This window comes from Bombina bombina, chromosome 3 (assembly GCF_027579735.1).
Source record: "Bombina bombina isolate aBomBom1 chromosome 3, aBomBom1.pri, whole genome shotgun sequence".
In the NCBI taxonomy this organism is placed as follows: Eukaryota; Metazoa; Chordata; class Amphibia; order Anura; family Bombinatoridae; genus Bombina; species Bombina bombina.
The window spans coordinates 740,033,801-740,051,877 of NC_069501.1; the positions used below are offsets into that span (position 1 = coordinate 740,033,801).

General features: G+C 41.5%; 1 protein-coding gene across 1 annotated transcript in view; it reads right to left on the bottom strand.

Moving 5' to 3' along the window:
* The window catches only part of OFD1 (OFD1 centriole and centriolar satellite protein), a 149,203-nt gene that overhangs the window by 26,139 nt on the left and 104,987 nt on the right, over positions 1-18,077 (bottom strand). Inside the window, exon 22 of the mRNA XM_053707579.1 lies at positions 7,066-7,208. Within this exon, the coding sequence (XP_053563554.1) occupies positions 7,066-7,208 (143 nt within the window). The remainder of the gene's footprint in view (positions 1-7,065; positions 7,209-18,077) is intronic.

The window sequence follows — 18,077 nt, forward strand, 5'->3', positions numbered from 1 at the left end:
TTATTTTTTCAGCGTAATATGGCTGTTTTTATTTTATTCCCTCCCTCTCTAGTGACTCTTGAGTGGAAGACTCCACATCTTGGGTATTGATATCCCATATGTCACTAGCTCATGGACTTGCCAATTACATGAAAGAAAACATAATTTATGTAAGAACTTACCTGATAAATTAATTTCTTTCATATTGGCAAGAGTCCATGAGGCCCACCCTTTTAATGGTGGTTATGATTTTTTGTATAAAGCACAATTATTTCCAAATTCCTTTGTTGATGCTTTCTACTCCTTTCTTTATCACCCCACTGCTTGGCTATTCGTTAAACTGAATTGTGGGTGTGGTGAGGGGTGTATTTATAGGCATTTTGAGGTTTGGGAAACTTTGCCCCTCCTGGTAGGATTGTATATCCCATATGTCACTAGCTCATGGACTCTTGCCAATATGAAAGAAATTAATTTATCAGGTAAGTTCTTACATAAATTATGTTTTTCTTAAAAAAGATTCAATCTTCCTATCTAAAGGATCTTTAAACGAAGTGCTATCTGCCGTAGGAATAGCAGTACGTTTAGCAAGGGTAGAGATAGCCCCATCGACTTTAGGGATTTTATCCCAAAACTCCAATCTATCAGATGGCACAGGGTACAATTTCTTAAACCTTGGAGAAGGAGTAAATGAAGTACCCAAACTATCCCATTCCCTAGCAATCACATCTGGGATAGCATCAGGAACTGGAAAAACTTCCGGAATTAATACATGAGGCTTATAAACCGAATTTAAACGTTTAGCAGTTTTAGTATCAGGAGGACTGGATTCCTCCATATCTAAAGCAATCAAAACTTCTTTTAGTAATGAACGAATAAACTCCATTTTAAATAAATATGAGGATTTATCAGAATCAATATCTGTAGTAGAATCTTCTGAACCAGAAAAAACCTCATCAGAATCAGATAAGTCAGAATGATGACGGTCACCTAAAAATTCATCTGAAATGTGAGAAGTCTTGAAAGACCTTTTACGTTTACTGGAAGGAGGAATAACAGACAGAGCCTTCCTAATAGAATTAGAAACAAATTCTTTTACATTAACAGGAACATCCTGAACATTAGATGTTTAAGGAACAACAACAGGTAAAGGATTATTACTAATGGAGACACAAACAGCATTGGAAAGTTTATCATGACAGCTTTCACAAACTACAGCTGGAGGAACAGTTACCACAAGTTTACAACATATGCACTTAACTTTGGTAGAACCAGCATCAGGCAGCGTCTGTTCATTAGTGGATTTTGATCCAGGGTCGGGATGAGACATCTTGCAATATGTAATAGAAAAAAGAACACATAAAGCAAAATTATCAAATTCCTTAAATGACAGTTTCAGGAATGGGAAAGAATGCAAAATAATAAGCTTCTAGCAACCAGAAGAAATGAAGAGAAATGTTTAAATAATGAATAAAAAAGACGCCCACATTTATTTTGGCGCAAAAAAATGTCTGAATACGCATGCGAAACAGAATACAACTTCCGGTGAAATTACCTCGCCGGAAGTGACGAAATTTTTAGCGCCAAAAAAAAAGAACGCGCCAAAAAATGACGAAATAAAAAGAAACATTTCCCGCCCCCGCGAGCTTAACAGCACGCAGGAAAAAATGGCCAAATTAAAATTTTTCAAGGTAAGAAAAAATAATTAAATGCATTATCCCAATAATGAAACTGACAGTCTGAAAAACATAATTTATGCTTACCTGATAAATTCCTTTCTCCTGTAGTGTAGTCAGTCCACGGGTCATCATTACTTCTGGGATATTAACTCCTCCCCAACAGGAAGTGCAAGAGGATCACCCAAGCAGAGGTGCTATATAGCTCCTCCCCTCTACGTCACACCCAGTCATTCGACCGAGAACCAAACGAGAAAGGAGAAACTATAGGGTGCAGTGGTGACTGGAGTATAATTTAAAAATTTAGACCTGCCATAAAAAACAGGGCGGGCCGTGGACTGACTACACTACAGGAGAAAGGAATTTATCAGGTAAGCATAAATTATGTTTTCTCCTGTTAAGTGTAGTCAGTCCACGGGTCATCATTACTTCTGGGATACCAATACCAAAGCTAAAGTACACGGATGACGGGAGGGACAGGCAGGATCTTTATACGGAAGGGACCACTGCCTGAAGAACCTTTCTCCCAAAAACAGCCTCCGAAGAAGCAAAAGTGTCAAATTTGTAAAATTTGGAAAAAGTATGAAGAGAAGACCAAGTTGCAGCCTTGCAAATCTGTTCAACAGATGCCTCATTCTTAAAGGCCCAAGTGGAAGCCACAGCTCTAGTAGAATGAGCTGTAATTCTTTCAGGAGGCTGCTGTCCAGCAGTCTCATAGGCTAAACGTATTATGCTACGAAGCCAAAAAGAGAGAGAGGTAGCAGAAGCTTTTTGACCTCTCCTCTGTCCAGAATAAACGACAAACAGGGAAGAAGTTTGGCGAAAATCTTTAGTTGCCTGTAAATAAAATTTCAGGGCACGAACTACATCCAGATTGTGTAGAAGTCGTTCCTTCTTTGAAGAAGGGTTAGGACACAATGATGGGACAACAATCTCCTGATTGATATTCCTATTAGTGACTACCTTAGGTAAGAACCCAGGTTTAGTACGCAGAACTACCTTGTCTGAATGAAAAATCAGATAAGGAGAATCACAATGTAAGGCCGATAACTCAGAGACTCTTCGAGCCGAGGAAATAGCCATTAAAAACAGAACTTTCCAAGATAACAATTTAATATCAATGGAATGAAGGGGTTCAAACGGAACACCCTGTAAAACGTTAAGAACTAAATTTAAGCTCCATGGTGGAGCAACAGTTTTAAACACAGGCTTAATACTGGCCAAAGCCTGGCAAAAAGCCTGAACGTCTGGAACTTCTGACAGACGTTTGTGTAAAAGAATGGACAGAGCTGAGATCTGTCCCTTTAAGGAACTAGCAGATAAACCCTTTTCTAAACCCTCTTGTAGAAAAGACAATATCCTAGGAATCCTAACCTTACTCCATGAGTAACTCTTGGATTCGCACCAATGTAAGTATTTACGCCATATTTTATGGTAAATCTTTCTGGTAACAGGTTTCCTAGCCTGTATTAAGGTATCAATTACTGACTCCGAAAATCCACGCTTTGATAAAATCAAGCGTTCAATTTCCAAGCAGTCAGCTTCAGAGAAATTAGATTTTGATGTTTGAAAGGACCCTGAATTAGAAGGTCCTGTCTCAGAGGCAGAGACCAAGGTGGACAGGATGACATGTCCACTAGATCTGCATACCAGGTCCTGCGTGGCCACGCAGTCGCTATTAGAATCACCGATGCTCTCTCCTGTTTGATCCTGGCAATCAATCGAGGAAGCATCGGGAAGGGTGGAAACACATAGGCCATCCCGAAGGTCCAAGGTGCTGTCAAAGCATCTACCAGGACCGCTCCCGGGTCCCTGGACCTGGACCCGTAACAAGGAAGCTTGGCGTTCTGGCGAGACGCCATGAGATCTATCTCTGGTTTGCCCCAAAGTCGAAGTATTTGGGCAAAGACCTCCGGATGAAGTTCCCACTCCCCCGGATGAAAAGTCTGACGACTTAGGAAATCCGCCTCCCAGTTCTCCACTCCAGGAATGTGGATCGCTGACAGGTGGCAAGAGTGAGACTCTGCCCAGCGAATTATCTTTGATACTTCCATCATCGCTAGGGAGCTTCTTGTCCCTCCTTGATGGTTGATGTAAGCTACAGTCGTGATGTTGTCCGACTGAAACCTGATGAACCCCCGAGTTGTTAACTGAGGCCAAGCCAGAAGGGCATTGAGAACTGCTCTCAATTCCAGAATGTTTATTGGAAGGAGACTCTCCTCCTGAGTCCATGATCCCTGAGCCTTCAGGGAATTCCAGACAGCGCCCCAACCTAGTAGGCTGGCGTCTGTTGTTACAATTGTCCAATCTGGTCTGCTGAATGGCATCCCCCTGGACAGATGTGGCCGAGAAAGCCACCATAGAAGAGAATTTCTGGTCTCTTGATCCAGATTCAGAGTAGGGGACAAATCTGAGTAATCCCCATTCCACTGACTTAGCATGCACAATTGCAGCGGTCTGAGATGTAGGCGTGCAAAGGGTACTATGTCCATTGCCGCTACCATTAAGCCGATTACCTCCATGCATTGAGCCACTGACGGGTGTTGAATGGAATGAAGGACACGGCAAGCATTTTGAAGCTTTGTTAACCTGCCTTCTGTCAGGTAGATCTTCATTTCTACAGAATCTATAAGAGTCCCCAAGAAGGGAACTCTTGTGAGTGGAAAGAGAGAACTTTTCTCTTCGTTCACCTTCCACCCATGCGACCTTAGAAATGCCAGTACTAACTCTGTATGAGACTCGGCAGTTTGAAAGCTTGACGCTTGTATCAGAATGTCGTCTAGGTACGGAGCCACCAAAATTCCTTGCGGTCTTACTACCGCCAGAAGAGCGCCCAGAACCTTTGTGAAGATTCTTGGAGCCGTAGCCAATCCGAATGGAAGAGCTACAAACTGGTAATGCCTGTCTAGGAAGGCAAACCTTAGATACCGGTAATGATCTTTGTGAATCGGTATGTGAAGGTAAGCGTCCTTTAAATCCACTGTGGTCATGTACTGACCCTTTTGGATCATGGGTAAGATTGTCCGAATAGTTTCCATTTTGAACGATGGAACTCTTAGGAATTTGTTTAAGATCTTTAAATCCAAGATTGGTCTGAAGGTTCCTTCTTTCTTGGGAACCACAAACAGATTTGAGTAAAACCCCTGTCCGTGCTCCGACCGCGGAACCGGGTGGATCACTCCCATTAGCAAAAGATCTTGTACACAGCGTAGAAACGCCTCTTTCTTTATTTGGTTTGTTGACAACCTTGAAAGATGAAATCTCCCTTTTGGGGGAGAGATTTTGAAGTCCAGAAGATATCCCTGAGATATGATCTCTAACGCCCAGGGATCCTGGACATCTCTTGCCTAAGCCTGGGCGAAGAGAGAAAGTCTGCCCCCCACTAGATCCGTTCCCGGATCGGGGGCCCTCAATTCATGCTGTCTTAGGGGCAGCAGCAGGTTTTCTGGCCTGCTTGCCCTTGTTCCAGGACTGGTTAGGTTTCCAGCCTTGTCTGTAGCGAGCAACAGCTCCTTCCTGTTTTAGCTAGCTTAAGGGTTTTAAGCTTATTTGAAATCTCATCTATAGTTATTGAGTCAAGAGTCTCTTCCAGAGACTCGGACCAAAATGCGGCCGCAGCCGTGACAGACGCAATACATGCAAGGGGTTGCAATATAAAACCTTGTTGAACAAACATTTTCTTAAGGTAACCCTCTAATTTTTTATCCATTGGATCTGAAAAGGCACAGCTATCCTCCACCGGGATAGTGCTACGCTTAGCCAGAGTAGAAACCGCTCCCTCCACCTTAGGGACCATCTGCCATAAGTCCCGTGTGGTGGCGTCAATTGGAAACATTTTTCTAAATACAGGAGGGGGGGAAAAGGGTACACCGGGCCTATCCCACTCCTTAGTAATTATCTCTATAAGCCTCTTAGGTATAGGAAATACGTCAGTACTCGCTGGTACTGCATAGTATCTATCCAGCCTACATAATTTCTCTGGGATTGCAACGGTGTTACAATCATTCAGAGCCGCTAATACCTCCACTAGCAGTACACAGAGGTTTTCTAAGTATAATCATTTAAACTTAAAATTTGAAATGTCTGAATCCACTCTATTTGGATCAGATCCGTCACCTGCAGATTGAAGCTCTCCGTCCTCATGTTCTGCAAATTGTGACGCAGTATCTGACATGGCCCTAATATTATCAGCGCACTCTGTTCTCACCCCAGAGTGATCTCGCTTACCTCACAGGTCTGCTGTGAGTGATTACCTCCCTCAAAATAATTTTGAAGACCCTTGAGCTCTGTAGAGACGATCCGGATCATGCAGGGAGAGAAACAGACTTGTCATAACATTAGCCATGTCCTGTAGTGTGATTTGTAATGGCCGCCCTGAAGTACTCGGCGTTACAATATCACGCACCTCCCGAGCGGGAGACGCAGGTACTGACACGTGAGGCAAGTTAGTCGGCATAACTTCCCCCTCGTTGTTTGGTGAATGATCCACAGTCCTCTCACACATCCTATCTATTAGTTGGGTGCAAGAGAATGACTGGGTGTGACGTAGAGGGGAGGAGCTATATAGCAGCTCTGCTTGGGTGATCCTCTTGCACTTCCTGTTGGGGAGGAGTTAATATCCCAGAAGTAATGATGACCCGTGGACTGACTACACTTAACAGGAGAAATAAGGAATACCGTTTATCCTGAATCAAGGCAAATATAAGTTTATAGACATATATTTAGAACTTTACATAAGTGCCCAACCATAGCGTAGAGTGTCACAAAAAATAAGACATACTTACCCCAGGACACTCCTCTACATATAGCAGATAGCCAAACCAGTACTGAAACAAGAATCAGTAGAGGTAATGTTATATAAGAGTATATCGTCGATCTGAAAAGGGAGGTAGGAGAAGAAATCTCTACGACCGATAACAGAGAGCCTATGAAATAGATCCCCTAGAGGTAGACCATTGTTCTCGAATAGGCAATACTCTCTTCACATCCCTCTGACATTCGCTGCACTCTGAGAGGAAAACCGGGCTTCAACCTGTTGCGAAGTGCATATCAACGTAGAATCTAAGCACAAACTTACTTCACCACCTCCACGGGAGGCAAAGTTTGTAAAACTGAATTGTGGGTGTGGTGAGGGGTGTATTTATAGGCATTTTAAGGTTTGGGAAACTTTGCCCCTCCTGGTAGGAATGTATATCCCATACGTCACTAGCTCATGGACTCTTGCTAATTACATGAAAGAAATATAACTAATGAGCTATTTTATGCAATAAGCAGTTTTGTTAGGAATTTATAACTGTATGAGGGCTACATCTTCTTTAGTCACAACGTAAGTATCCTGAGGAAAAATAAGATTGCGCTTTCATATGCACGACAACACATATGTAACGTTAAGTTTACATGCAAGAGTAAGTACCTCGTGTAGGTCCTTTTCTTTCTCAGGAACATTAGATTCTCCTTTTTGATCAAAATCCTGTTGTGTGTCAGTCTGACTGCTTTCATCTTCTGTTTGTGCTGGTCTGTTTGGAATGCCTGTATGATGCTGAACCAGACTATTCACTAAAAAAGATTTGATGGAGAATATTCCATTAGGACATTTCCGTACAGAAAACATCTTGAATATTAATTTAGTTTCTAAAGATCTTCAATGCAAACTCATGAAGTTTACTGAAAACATATTTCTTAGTAAATCAAATGCATACACAAAGAATATAGTGGACACTTAGAATTGGTAAGCAAGTTTTTTTTAAAAAAAATACCATACAATACATATCTATATATTTCTATATGAGATGACAGAGGTAGTGGTATTCAGTACCAGTGAGTATCCCCACAGAAAAAGATATATACACCTCTGTCATTTCATAACAGGTAACATTTGTAATCGTAATGTAAATATTCTACTTTTCACAAGAGGGGGCTGCAAAATATATCAAGCATTGTAAATAACGTTGTTACTTTTGCTTTTCTCAAAGTTCCAAGCAGCACAATAAAAAACAAATAGTTAAAGATCACTTTACAGATGGAAAAAGTCTGACATTCACATTGCAGGTTGTTAAATAGTAAAGACAGAAATAACAACAATTTCATAAGGATGTATAGAGACTTTTTATATCCACTATACTTAGTTTCTGCTGACACAATATTCACTGCTCACAATATTAACACAAAGCACTAATAGATACCCAGCTAACTCTAATAACAGCACAAAAACACATGCATTATAGAGGTGATATGGATGTGTGTGAATGATATTAGCATACCATAGTGGTTGCATTTTAGCTCTCTCTGCTGGTTCAAAGTTTCATTGTACATAAAAGAGCATATAACTTTTTACTGTACATCAAATCAGATACCGCTGCTACAACGTACTACTCACACGCCACTCGATACCGGAACTTGGAAGAGGGAGAGGCGGACTACAACTCCCATGCTGCTGCGGGGTGCGACCGAAGCAGATGAGTTATCCGTAGTATCACAAAAAGGAGAAAAAACAGCCAGCACTCTGAAGCATAAAATCAAATCCTTTATTTACACAGAACGGAAGTGTGACACAAGCGATCACCTGACACGTTTCGTGCCTACACCGAGTACTTAGTCATAGGTAATCCACATTGCTCAGCCTGCTTCATTTAAAGGGATATCCTCCAATTAAAATGCTTGTAAAAAACCCACATACATGGAGGTAAAAAACAGAATTTATGTTTACCTGATAAATTACTTTCTCCAACGGTGTGTCCGGTCCACGGCGTCATCCTTACTTGTGGGATATTCTCTTCCCCAACAGGAAATGGCAAAGAGCCCAGCAAAGCTGGTCACATGATCCCTCCTAGGCTCCGCCTACCCCAGTCATTCGACCGACGTTAAGGAGGAATATTTGCATAGGAGAAACCATATGGTACCGTGGTGACTGTAGTTAAAGAAAATAAATTATCAGACCTGATTAAAAAAACCAGGGCGGGCCGTGGACCGGACACACCGTTGGAGAAAGTAATTTATCAGGTAAACATAAATTCTGTTTTCTCCAACATAGGTGTGTCCGGTCCACGGCGTCATCCTTACTTGTGGGAACCAATACCAAAGCTTTAGGACACGGATGAAGGGAGGGAGCAAATCAGGTCACCTAAATGGAAGGCACCACGGCTTGCAAAACCTTTCTCCCAAAAATAGCCTCAGAAGAAGCAAAAGTATCAAACTTGTAAAATTTGGTAAAAGTGTGCAGTGAAGACCAAGTCGCTGCCCTACATATCTGATCAACAGAAGCCTCGTTCTTGAAGGCCCATGTGGAAGCCACAGCCCTAGTGGAATGAGCTGTGATTCTTTCGGGAGGCTGCCGTCCGGCAGTCTCATAAGCCAATCTGATGATGCTTTTAATCCAAAAAGAGAGAGAGGTAGAAGTTGCTTTTTGACCTCTCCTTTTACCAGAATAAACAACAAACAAGGAAGATGTTTGTCTAAAATCCTTTGTAGCATCTAAATAGAATTTTAGAGCGCGAACAACATCCAAATTGTGCAACAAACGTTCCTTCTTTGAAACTGGTTTCGGACACAGAGAAGGTACGATAATCTCCTGGTTAATGTTTTTGTTAGAAACAACTTTTGGAAGAAAACCAGGTTTAGTACGTAAAACCACCTTATCTGCATGGAACACCAGATAAGGAGGAGAACACTGCAGAGCAGATAATTCTGAAACTCTTCTAGCAGAAGAAATTGCAACTAAAAACAAAACTTTCCAAGATAATAACTTAATATCAACGGAATGCAAGGGTTCAAACGGAACCCCCTGAAGAACTGAAAGAACTAAATTGAGACTCCAAGGAGGAGTCAAAGGTTTGTAAACAGGCTTAATTCTAACCAGAGCCTGAACAAAGGCTTGAACATCTGGCACAGCAGCCAGTTTTTTGTGAAGTAACACCGACAAGGCAGAAATCTGTCCCTTCAGGGAACTTGCAGATAATCCTTTTTCCAATCCTTCTTGAAGGAAGGATAGAATCCTAGGAATCTTAACCTTGTCCCAAGAGAATCCTTTAGATTCACACCAACAGATATATTTTTTCCAAATTTTGTGGTAAATCTTTCTAGTTACAGGCTTTCTGGCCTGAACAAGAGTATCAATAACAGAATCTGAGAACCCTCGCTTCGATAAAATCAAGCGTTCAATCTCCAAGCAGTCAGCTGGAGTGAAACCAGATTCGGATGTTCGAACGGACCCTGAACAAGAAGGTCTCGTCTCAAAGGTAGCTTCCAAGGTGGAGCCGATGACATATTCACCAGATCTGCATACCAAGTCCTGCGTGGCCACGCAGGAGCTATCAAGATCACCGACGCCCTCTCCTGATTGATCCTGGCTACCAGCCTGGGGATGAGAGGAAACGGCGGGAACACATAAGCTAGTTTGAAGGTCCAAGGTGCTACTAGTGCATCCACTAGAGCCGCCTTGGGATCCCTGGATCTGGACCCGTAGCAAGGAACTTTGAAGTTCTGACGAGAGGCCATCAGATCCATGTCTGGAATGCCCCACAGCTGAGTGACTTGGGCAAAGATTTCCGGATGGAGTTCCCACTCCCCCGGATGCAATGTCTGACGACTCAGAAAATCCGCTTCCCAATTCTCCACTCCTGGGATGTGGATAGCAGACAGGTGGCAGGAGTGAGACTCCGCCCATAGAATGATTTTGGTCACTTCTTCCATCGCTAGGGAACTCCTTGTTCCCCCCTGATGGTTGATGTACGCAACAGTTGTCATGTTGTCTGATTGAAACCGTATGAACTTGGCCCTCGCTAGCTGAGGCCAAGCCTTGAGAGCATTGAATATCGCTCTCAGTTCCAGAATATTTATCGGTAGAAGAGATTCTTCCCGAGACCAAAGACCCTGAGCTTTCAGGGATCCCCAGACCGCGCCCCAGCCCATCAGACTGGCGTCGGTCGTGACAATGACCCACTCTGGTCTGCGGAATGTCATCCCTTGTGACAGGTTGTCCAGGGACAGCCACCAACGGAGTGAGTCTCTGGTCCTCTGATTTACTTGTATCTTCGGAGACAAGTCTGTATAGTCCCCATTCCACTGACTGAGCATGCACAGTTGTAATGGTCTTAGATGAATGCGCGCAAAAGGAACTATGTCCATTGCCGCTACCATCAACCCGATCACTTCCATGCACTGAGCTATGGAAGGAAGAGGAACGGAATGAAGTATCCGACAAGAGTCTAGAAGCTTTGTTTTTCTGGCCTCTGTCAGAAAAATCCTCATTTCTAAGGAGTCTATTATTGTTCCCAAGAAGGGAACCCTTGTTGACGGGGATAGAGAACTCTTTTCCACGTTCACTTTCCATCCGTGAGATCTGAGAAAGGCCAGGACAATGTCCGTGTGAGCCTTTGCTTGAGGAAGGGACGACGCTTGAATCAGAATGTCGTCCAAGTAAGGTACTACAGCAATGCCCCTTGGTCTTAGCACAGCTAGAAGGGACCCTAGTACCTTTGTGAAAATCCTTGGAGCAGTGGCTAATCCGAAAGGAAGCGCCACAAACTGGTAATGTTTGTCCAGGAATGCGAACCTTAGGAACCGATGATGTTCCTTGTGGATAGGAATATGTAGATACGCATCCTTTAAATCCACCGTGGTCATGAATTGACCTTCCTGGATGGAAGGAAGAATAGTTCGAATGGTTTCCATCTTGACCGATGGAACCTTGAGAAACTTGTTTAAGATCTTGAGATCTAAGATTGGTCTGAACGTTCCCTCTTTTTTGGGAACTATGAACAGATTGGAGTAGAACCCCATCCCTTGTTCTCTTAATGGAACAGGATGAATCACTCCCATTTTTAACAGGTCTTCTACACAATGTAAGAATGCCTGTCTTTTTATGTGGTCTGAAGACAACTGAGACCTGTGGAACCTCCCCCTTGGGGGAAGTCCCTTGAATTCCAGAAGATAACCTTGGGAGACTATTTCTAGCGCCCAAGGATCCAGAACATCTCTTGCCCAAGCCTGAGCGAAGAGAGAGAGTCTGCCCCCCACCAGATCCGGTCCCGGATCGGGGGCCAACATTTCATGCTGTCTTGGTAGCAGTGGCAGGTTTCTTGGCCTGCTTTCCCTTGTTCCAGCCTTGCATTGGTCTCCAAGCTGGCTTGGCTTGAGAAGTATTACCCTCTTGCTTAGAGGACGTAGCACCTTGGGCTGGTCCGTTTCTACGAAAGGGACGAAAATTAGGTTTATTTTTTGCCTTGAAAGGCCGATCCTGAGGAAGGGCGTGGCCCTTACCCCCAGTGATATCAGAGATAATCTCTTTCAAGTCAGGGCCAAACAGCGTTTTCCCCTTGAAAGGAATGTTAAGTAGCTTGTTCTTGGAAGACGCATCAGCCGACCAAGATTTCAACCAAAGCGCTCTGCGCGCCACAATAGCAAACCCAGAATTCTTAGCCGCTAACCTAGCCAATTGCAAAGTGGCGTCTAGGGTGAAAGAATTAGCCAATTTGAGAGCATTGATTCTGTCCATAATTTCCTCCAAAGGAGGAGAATCACTATCGACCGCTCTTATCAGATCATCGAACCAGAAACATGCGGCTGTAGCGACAGGGACAATGCATGAAATTGGTTGTAGAAGGTAACCTTGCTGAACAAACATTTTTTTAAGCAAACCTTCTAATTTTTTATCCATAGGATCTTTGAAAGCACAACTATCCTCTATGGGTATAGTGGTGCGTTTGTTTAAAGTGGAAACCGCTCCCTCGACCTTGGGGACTGTCTGCCATAAGTCCTTTCTGGGGTCGACCATAGGAAACAATTTTTTAAATATGGGGGGAGGGACGAAAGGAATACCGGGCCTTTCCCATTCTTTATTAACAATGTCCGCCACCCGCTTGGGTATAGGAAAAGCTTCTGGGAGCCCCGGCACCTCTAGGAACTTGTCCATTTTACAAAGTTTCTCTGGGATGACCAACTTGTCACAATCATCCAGAGTGGATAATACCTCCTTAAGCAGAATGCGGAGATGTTCCAACTTAAATTTAAATGCAATCACATCAGGTTCAGCCTGTTGAGAAATGTTCCCTGAATCAGTAATTTCTCCCTCAGACAAAACCTCCCTGGCCCCATCAGACTGGGTTAGGGGCCCTTCAGAAATATTATTATCAGCGTCGTCATGCTCTTCAGTATCTAAAACAGAGCAGCCGCGCTTACGCTGATAAGTGTTCATTTTGGCTAAAATGTTTTTGACAGAATTATCCATTACAGCCGTTAATTGTTGCATAGTAAGGAGTATTGGCGCGCTAGATGTACTAGGGGCCTCCTGAGTGGGCAAGACTCGTGTAGACGAAGGAGGGAATGATGCAGTACCATGCTTACTCCCCTCACTTGAGGAATCATCTTGGGCATCATTGTCATTATCACATAAATCACATTTATTTAAATGAATAGGAATTCTGGCTTCCCCACATTCAGAACACAGTCTATCTGGTAGTTCAGACATGTTAAACAGGCATAAACTTGATAACAAAGTACAAAAAACGTTTTAAAATAAAACCGTTACTGTCACTTTAAATTTTAAACTGAACACACTTTATTACTGCAATTGCGAAAAAACATGAAGGAATTGTTCAAAATTCACCAAATTTTCACCACAGTGTCTTAAAGCCTTAAAAGTATTGCACACCAAATTTGGAAGCTTTAACCCTTAAAATAACGGAACCGGAGCCGTTTTGAACTTTAACCCCTTTACAGTCCCTGGTATCTGCTTTGCTGAGACCCAACCAAGCCCAAAGGGGAATACGATACCAAATGACGCCTTCAGAAAGTCTTTTCTAAGTATCAGAGCTCCTCTCACATGCGACTGCATGCCATGCCTCTCAAAAACAAGTGCGCAACACCGGCGCGAAAATGAGGCTCTGCTTATGCTTTGGGAAAGCCCCTAAAGAATAAGGTGTCTAAACCAGTGCCTGCCGATATTATTATATCAAAATACCCAGATAAAATGATTCCTCAAGGCTAAATATGTGTTAATAATGAATCGATTTAGCCCAAAAAAAGTCTACAGTTTTAATAAGCCCTTGTGAAGCCCTTATTTACGATCGTAATAAACATGGCTTACCGGATCCCATAGGGAAAATGACAGCTTCCAGCATTACATCGTCTTGTTAGAATGTGTCATACCTCAAGCAGCAAGAGACTGCACACTGTTCCCCCAACTGAAGTTAATTGCTCTCAACAGTCCTGTGTGGAACAGCCATGGATTTTAGTGACGGTTGCTAAAATCATTTTCCTCATACAAACAGAAATCTTCATCTCTTTTCTGTTTCTGAGTAAATAGTACATACCAGCACTATTTCAAAATAACAAACTCTTGATTGAATAATAAAAACTACAGTTAAACACTAAAAAACTCTAAGCCATCTCCGTGGAGATGTTGCCTGTACAACGGCAAAGAGAATGACTGGGGTAGGCGGAGCCTAGGAGGGATCATGTGACCAGCTTTGCTGGGCTCTTTGCCATTTCCTGTTGGGGAAGAGAATATCCCACAAGTAAGGATGACGCCGTGGACCGGACACACCTATGTTGGAGAAATAACCCTTCAATAGAAGCAAGGCTACTGAGCAATATGGTTAAATACAGATCATATATACAGTAAGAAAATACATATACAATTAAAAATACATATATGTGTATGTGAGTAACACCAAACCGAGTCCCAGTCTTATAAACTGACAAGTTAATGTTAGTTGCAAAAAATTCAGAAATATGCTCATTCCTCATTAGTATTAAACAAAGAACAGGGATGATTATTATGGTATCTCTCCAAGCATATGCATATACATTTTAACAATTGTTGGTCACATATACGCACATAAACAAATCTGCCCCTATACATCCACATGCAAGTACACAAATAATAATATACCCACATTTATATATATGTGTATATATATATAAAAATATATATGTTCATATATACATCCCAAATAACTTCATAACCAGACCTTATTCTACAAAGAACCGGATGTCCCATTTCCTATTTAGACCAGGGGTCCTGGTCTTAAGATGATAAATCCAGAATAGATCTTTCCTGGACAATATTTTATATTTATTACCTCCCCTAGGAGGCGTTTTAACAATATCAATAACCCTGATGGTAAAATTGGAGGTATTACACATGTGTGTGCTATTGAAATGTACTTCTATTGCAGAATCTTTATTGTAGTTCTTAATGGGACATTAAACACTAAATACATTCTAGATAGAATGATGCATTCAAAGAAAAGATTAGTCCATGACTAACATGTAGATGTATTTTTTAAAGTTTCATTAGTTGTTTAAAAAGTGACAAAATAAGTGTAAAGTTTTAGTGTCTATAAAACACTGGGAGCTGCCATGTTGTAACTTGTGTTACCTTCTCTGCTGTGGCCAATTAGGGACGGTTATAAAATTTCACTAGAGTGTGCAGCCAAGGTTGTGCTGGATTTAACAGTGTTCTGCACTTCCATTTCTAACAGGAACTGAAAAGCTCACAATTTCAGAATGGAATTACAGGCAAAGAGGACAAAATAAATAATGAAAGTATATTGCAGAGTTGTTTTATTATATACAATTTATCATTTTATATTACCATCCCAAAGTGTTTAATGTCCCTTTAACGTCCCTCATATGTTCACCCACTCTTGACCTCAAATGTCTAGTTGTTTGTCCTACATATTGCTGGAAATAGAGGGTACATTCCAGTAGACACACTACGAATGTAGTTCCACAGTTAGCGTAATGTTTAATATTATATTCTTTACATGTAACACTACTCATAAAGTTGTCACCTAGAGCAATCTTCCTACAGGTAAGGCAAGATCTAGCCGTACACCTAAAAGGTACCAAATTTACCCAACCACGTTCTGGAATCTGTGACTGGATTTCTAATTAAACTAGGTGTCAACATGGTTGCCAGGGTGAGTGCTTTCTTGGAGACAAGTCTGTGACTTCCCACAATGGGGGACAAAACATCATCTCCTTCTAGTAGTTTCAGATTTCTCTTCAAAATTCCACAAATCTTGTTAAATTGTACAGAATACTCAGTTGAGAAAACTATCGTGTTTCTATCAAACCGACGACTCTTATTCCTAAAATCTCATTTGCCTGTCTCTTTAGGATTTCTCGACTCAAAAGTGGCCTTAACATGTGTTTTCATGTAGCCTCTCTTAGTCAATCTGTTCATAAGTTCCCCTGTTTGTTCTTCATAGATCGTATCTGATTGTCTATTTCTCCTAAGTCTTTTTACTGTAAGCTACAGATACTTGCAATGAAAACGGAATATAATCTGCAAACATGGACATGTTGAAGAATGAAACAGTGGAACACAGCAATATGTGGTATTATCCCTATGAAAACACCTACACAGATGCATAGATTATATAAATGTATAGTTCTGGCGTGTACAGATCACAGGAATTATCATTCTGTTATAAGTGACAAGGTAGAACTTGCCCTGGGTTTACAAAATGAGATACTAAAATATTAGCCGATATTACAATTAAACCACAATGTTATACGCGTGGCATTCAATTAGCTTGATTACAGCTACATATAGCACATGAACCATATTTGTATTATTCAACATACATCACTTTACAAACACACATGTCTGGCTTTAAGAAGAACTATATATGCTGAAAGGATGCAAACAAGATGAGTTTCACATGACATAAGGACATAACAGGCTGAACAAAACAGATAATGAGTAGAGTCTTTGTATTACGTAGGAAAGCTAATAGCATAAGCTAAGCAATTACAAGGACAGGTTATAGTATGAACTGGGTGATAAGCAGAAAAGTGTATGTATTGTATGTGAAATAATGGCTTAACAGCATAATTATCATTATAGTAGATAAATTGTAAATTAAAGGACAAAATAGTAAAATAAAAGACGTCACTAGCAGAACACTGTATGCACCATCCACGTGCTTGTTAAATAAGCCACAAACCTCCAACAGTTATGTAATGGAAGCAACTTAACTAGGGTGCTGCTGTGCACATGCAATATGATTAACCTTGCCACTGCCAATATTAACCATGCAAGAAAGACATAAAATAGAATGTTACTGTGTCCTGCAGGAGCATTTAAGTAGAGTGGGGTTGCTGTGTGTGTGTTTGGGGGATAATTTTATTGGTGCATGAAACAATTTTTGCAGGAGAAAAGCTCTTGCACCGAGGAGTAAATTGTCAAGCCTCTAAAGTACTGCAAGAGTCACAATGAGAGTAACTGCTGAGCGCCTCCCAATTGGCCTGGACAAAAGTGCTTTGAACAGTCAATAAAATACAACCAAAAAAAAAATAAATTTATGCTTACCTGATAAATTTATTTCTTCAAGATGTGGTGAGTCCACTGGTTCTTCTAAATTACTGTTGGGAATACCACTCCTCGCCAACAGGAGGAGGCAAAGAGCACCACAGTAAAAAACTGTTAAAGGGACACTCAGGTTAAATTAAATGTTCATGATTCAGATACAGCATGTAAGTTTAAGCAACTTTCCAATTTACTTCCATTAAAAAAAATGTGCACAGTCTTTTATATTTACAATTTTATAATTCACCAGATCCTACTGAGCATGTGCAACAATTTACAGACTATACGTATATGCATTTGTGATTGGCTGATTGCTATCACATGGTACAAGGGGAGTGGAAATATACATAACTTTGAAATTTGTTATAAAAAAAATCTACTACTCATTGAAGTTCAGACTAAGTGCTATTGCATTGTCTTGCATTTGTTGATTATGCAAATCTAATGTGTTGACTGGTCCTTTAAGTATCCCTTCCTTACCCATAAACCCCAGTCATTCGACCGAAAGTAAATAGAGAAAGGAAAGTAACACAAGGTGCAGAGGTGACTGAGGTTTAGTCAAAAACCTAAAACAATTACCCAAAAAACAAAGGGTGGGTCGGTGGACTCACTACATCTTGAAGAAATAAATTTATCAGGTAAGCATAAATTTAGTTTTCTTCTAAAGATGTGGTGAGTCCACGGGTTCATCTTAATTACTGTTGGGAACCAATACCCAAGCTAGAGTACACAGATGAATAGGGAGGGATAAAAAAAAAACCAGCATGCCTAAACAGAAGGCACCACCGCTTGAAGAACCTTTCTCCCAAAAGCTGTCTCAGCCGAGGCAGAAGTATCAAATCTGTAAAATTTTGAAAAAGTATGCAAAGACGACCAAGTTGCAACTTTGCAAATCTGCTCCATAGAGGCTTCATTTTTGAAAGCCCAAGAAGAGGCTATGGCTCTGGTGGAATGAGCCTTAATCCTCTCTGGAGGCTGTTTCCCAGAGGATTTATAAGCCCTGGGGATCACACTCCTCAACCAAAGAGCTAGAGTAGAGGCACACGCTCTCTGACCTCTATACTTCTCAGATAAACGAACAAATAAAGCTGAAGACTTCCGAAAGTCTT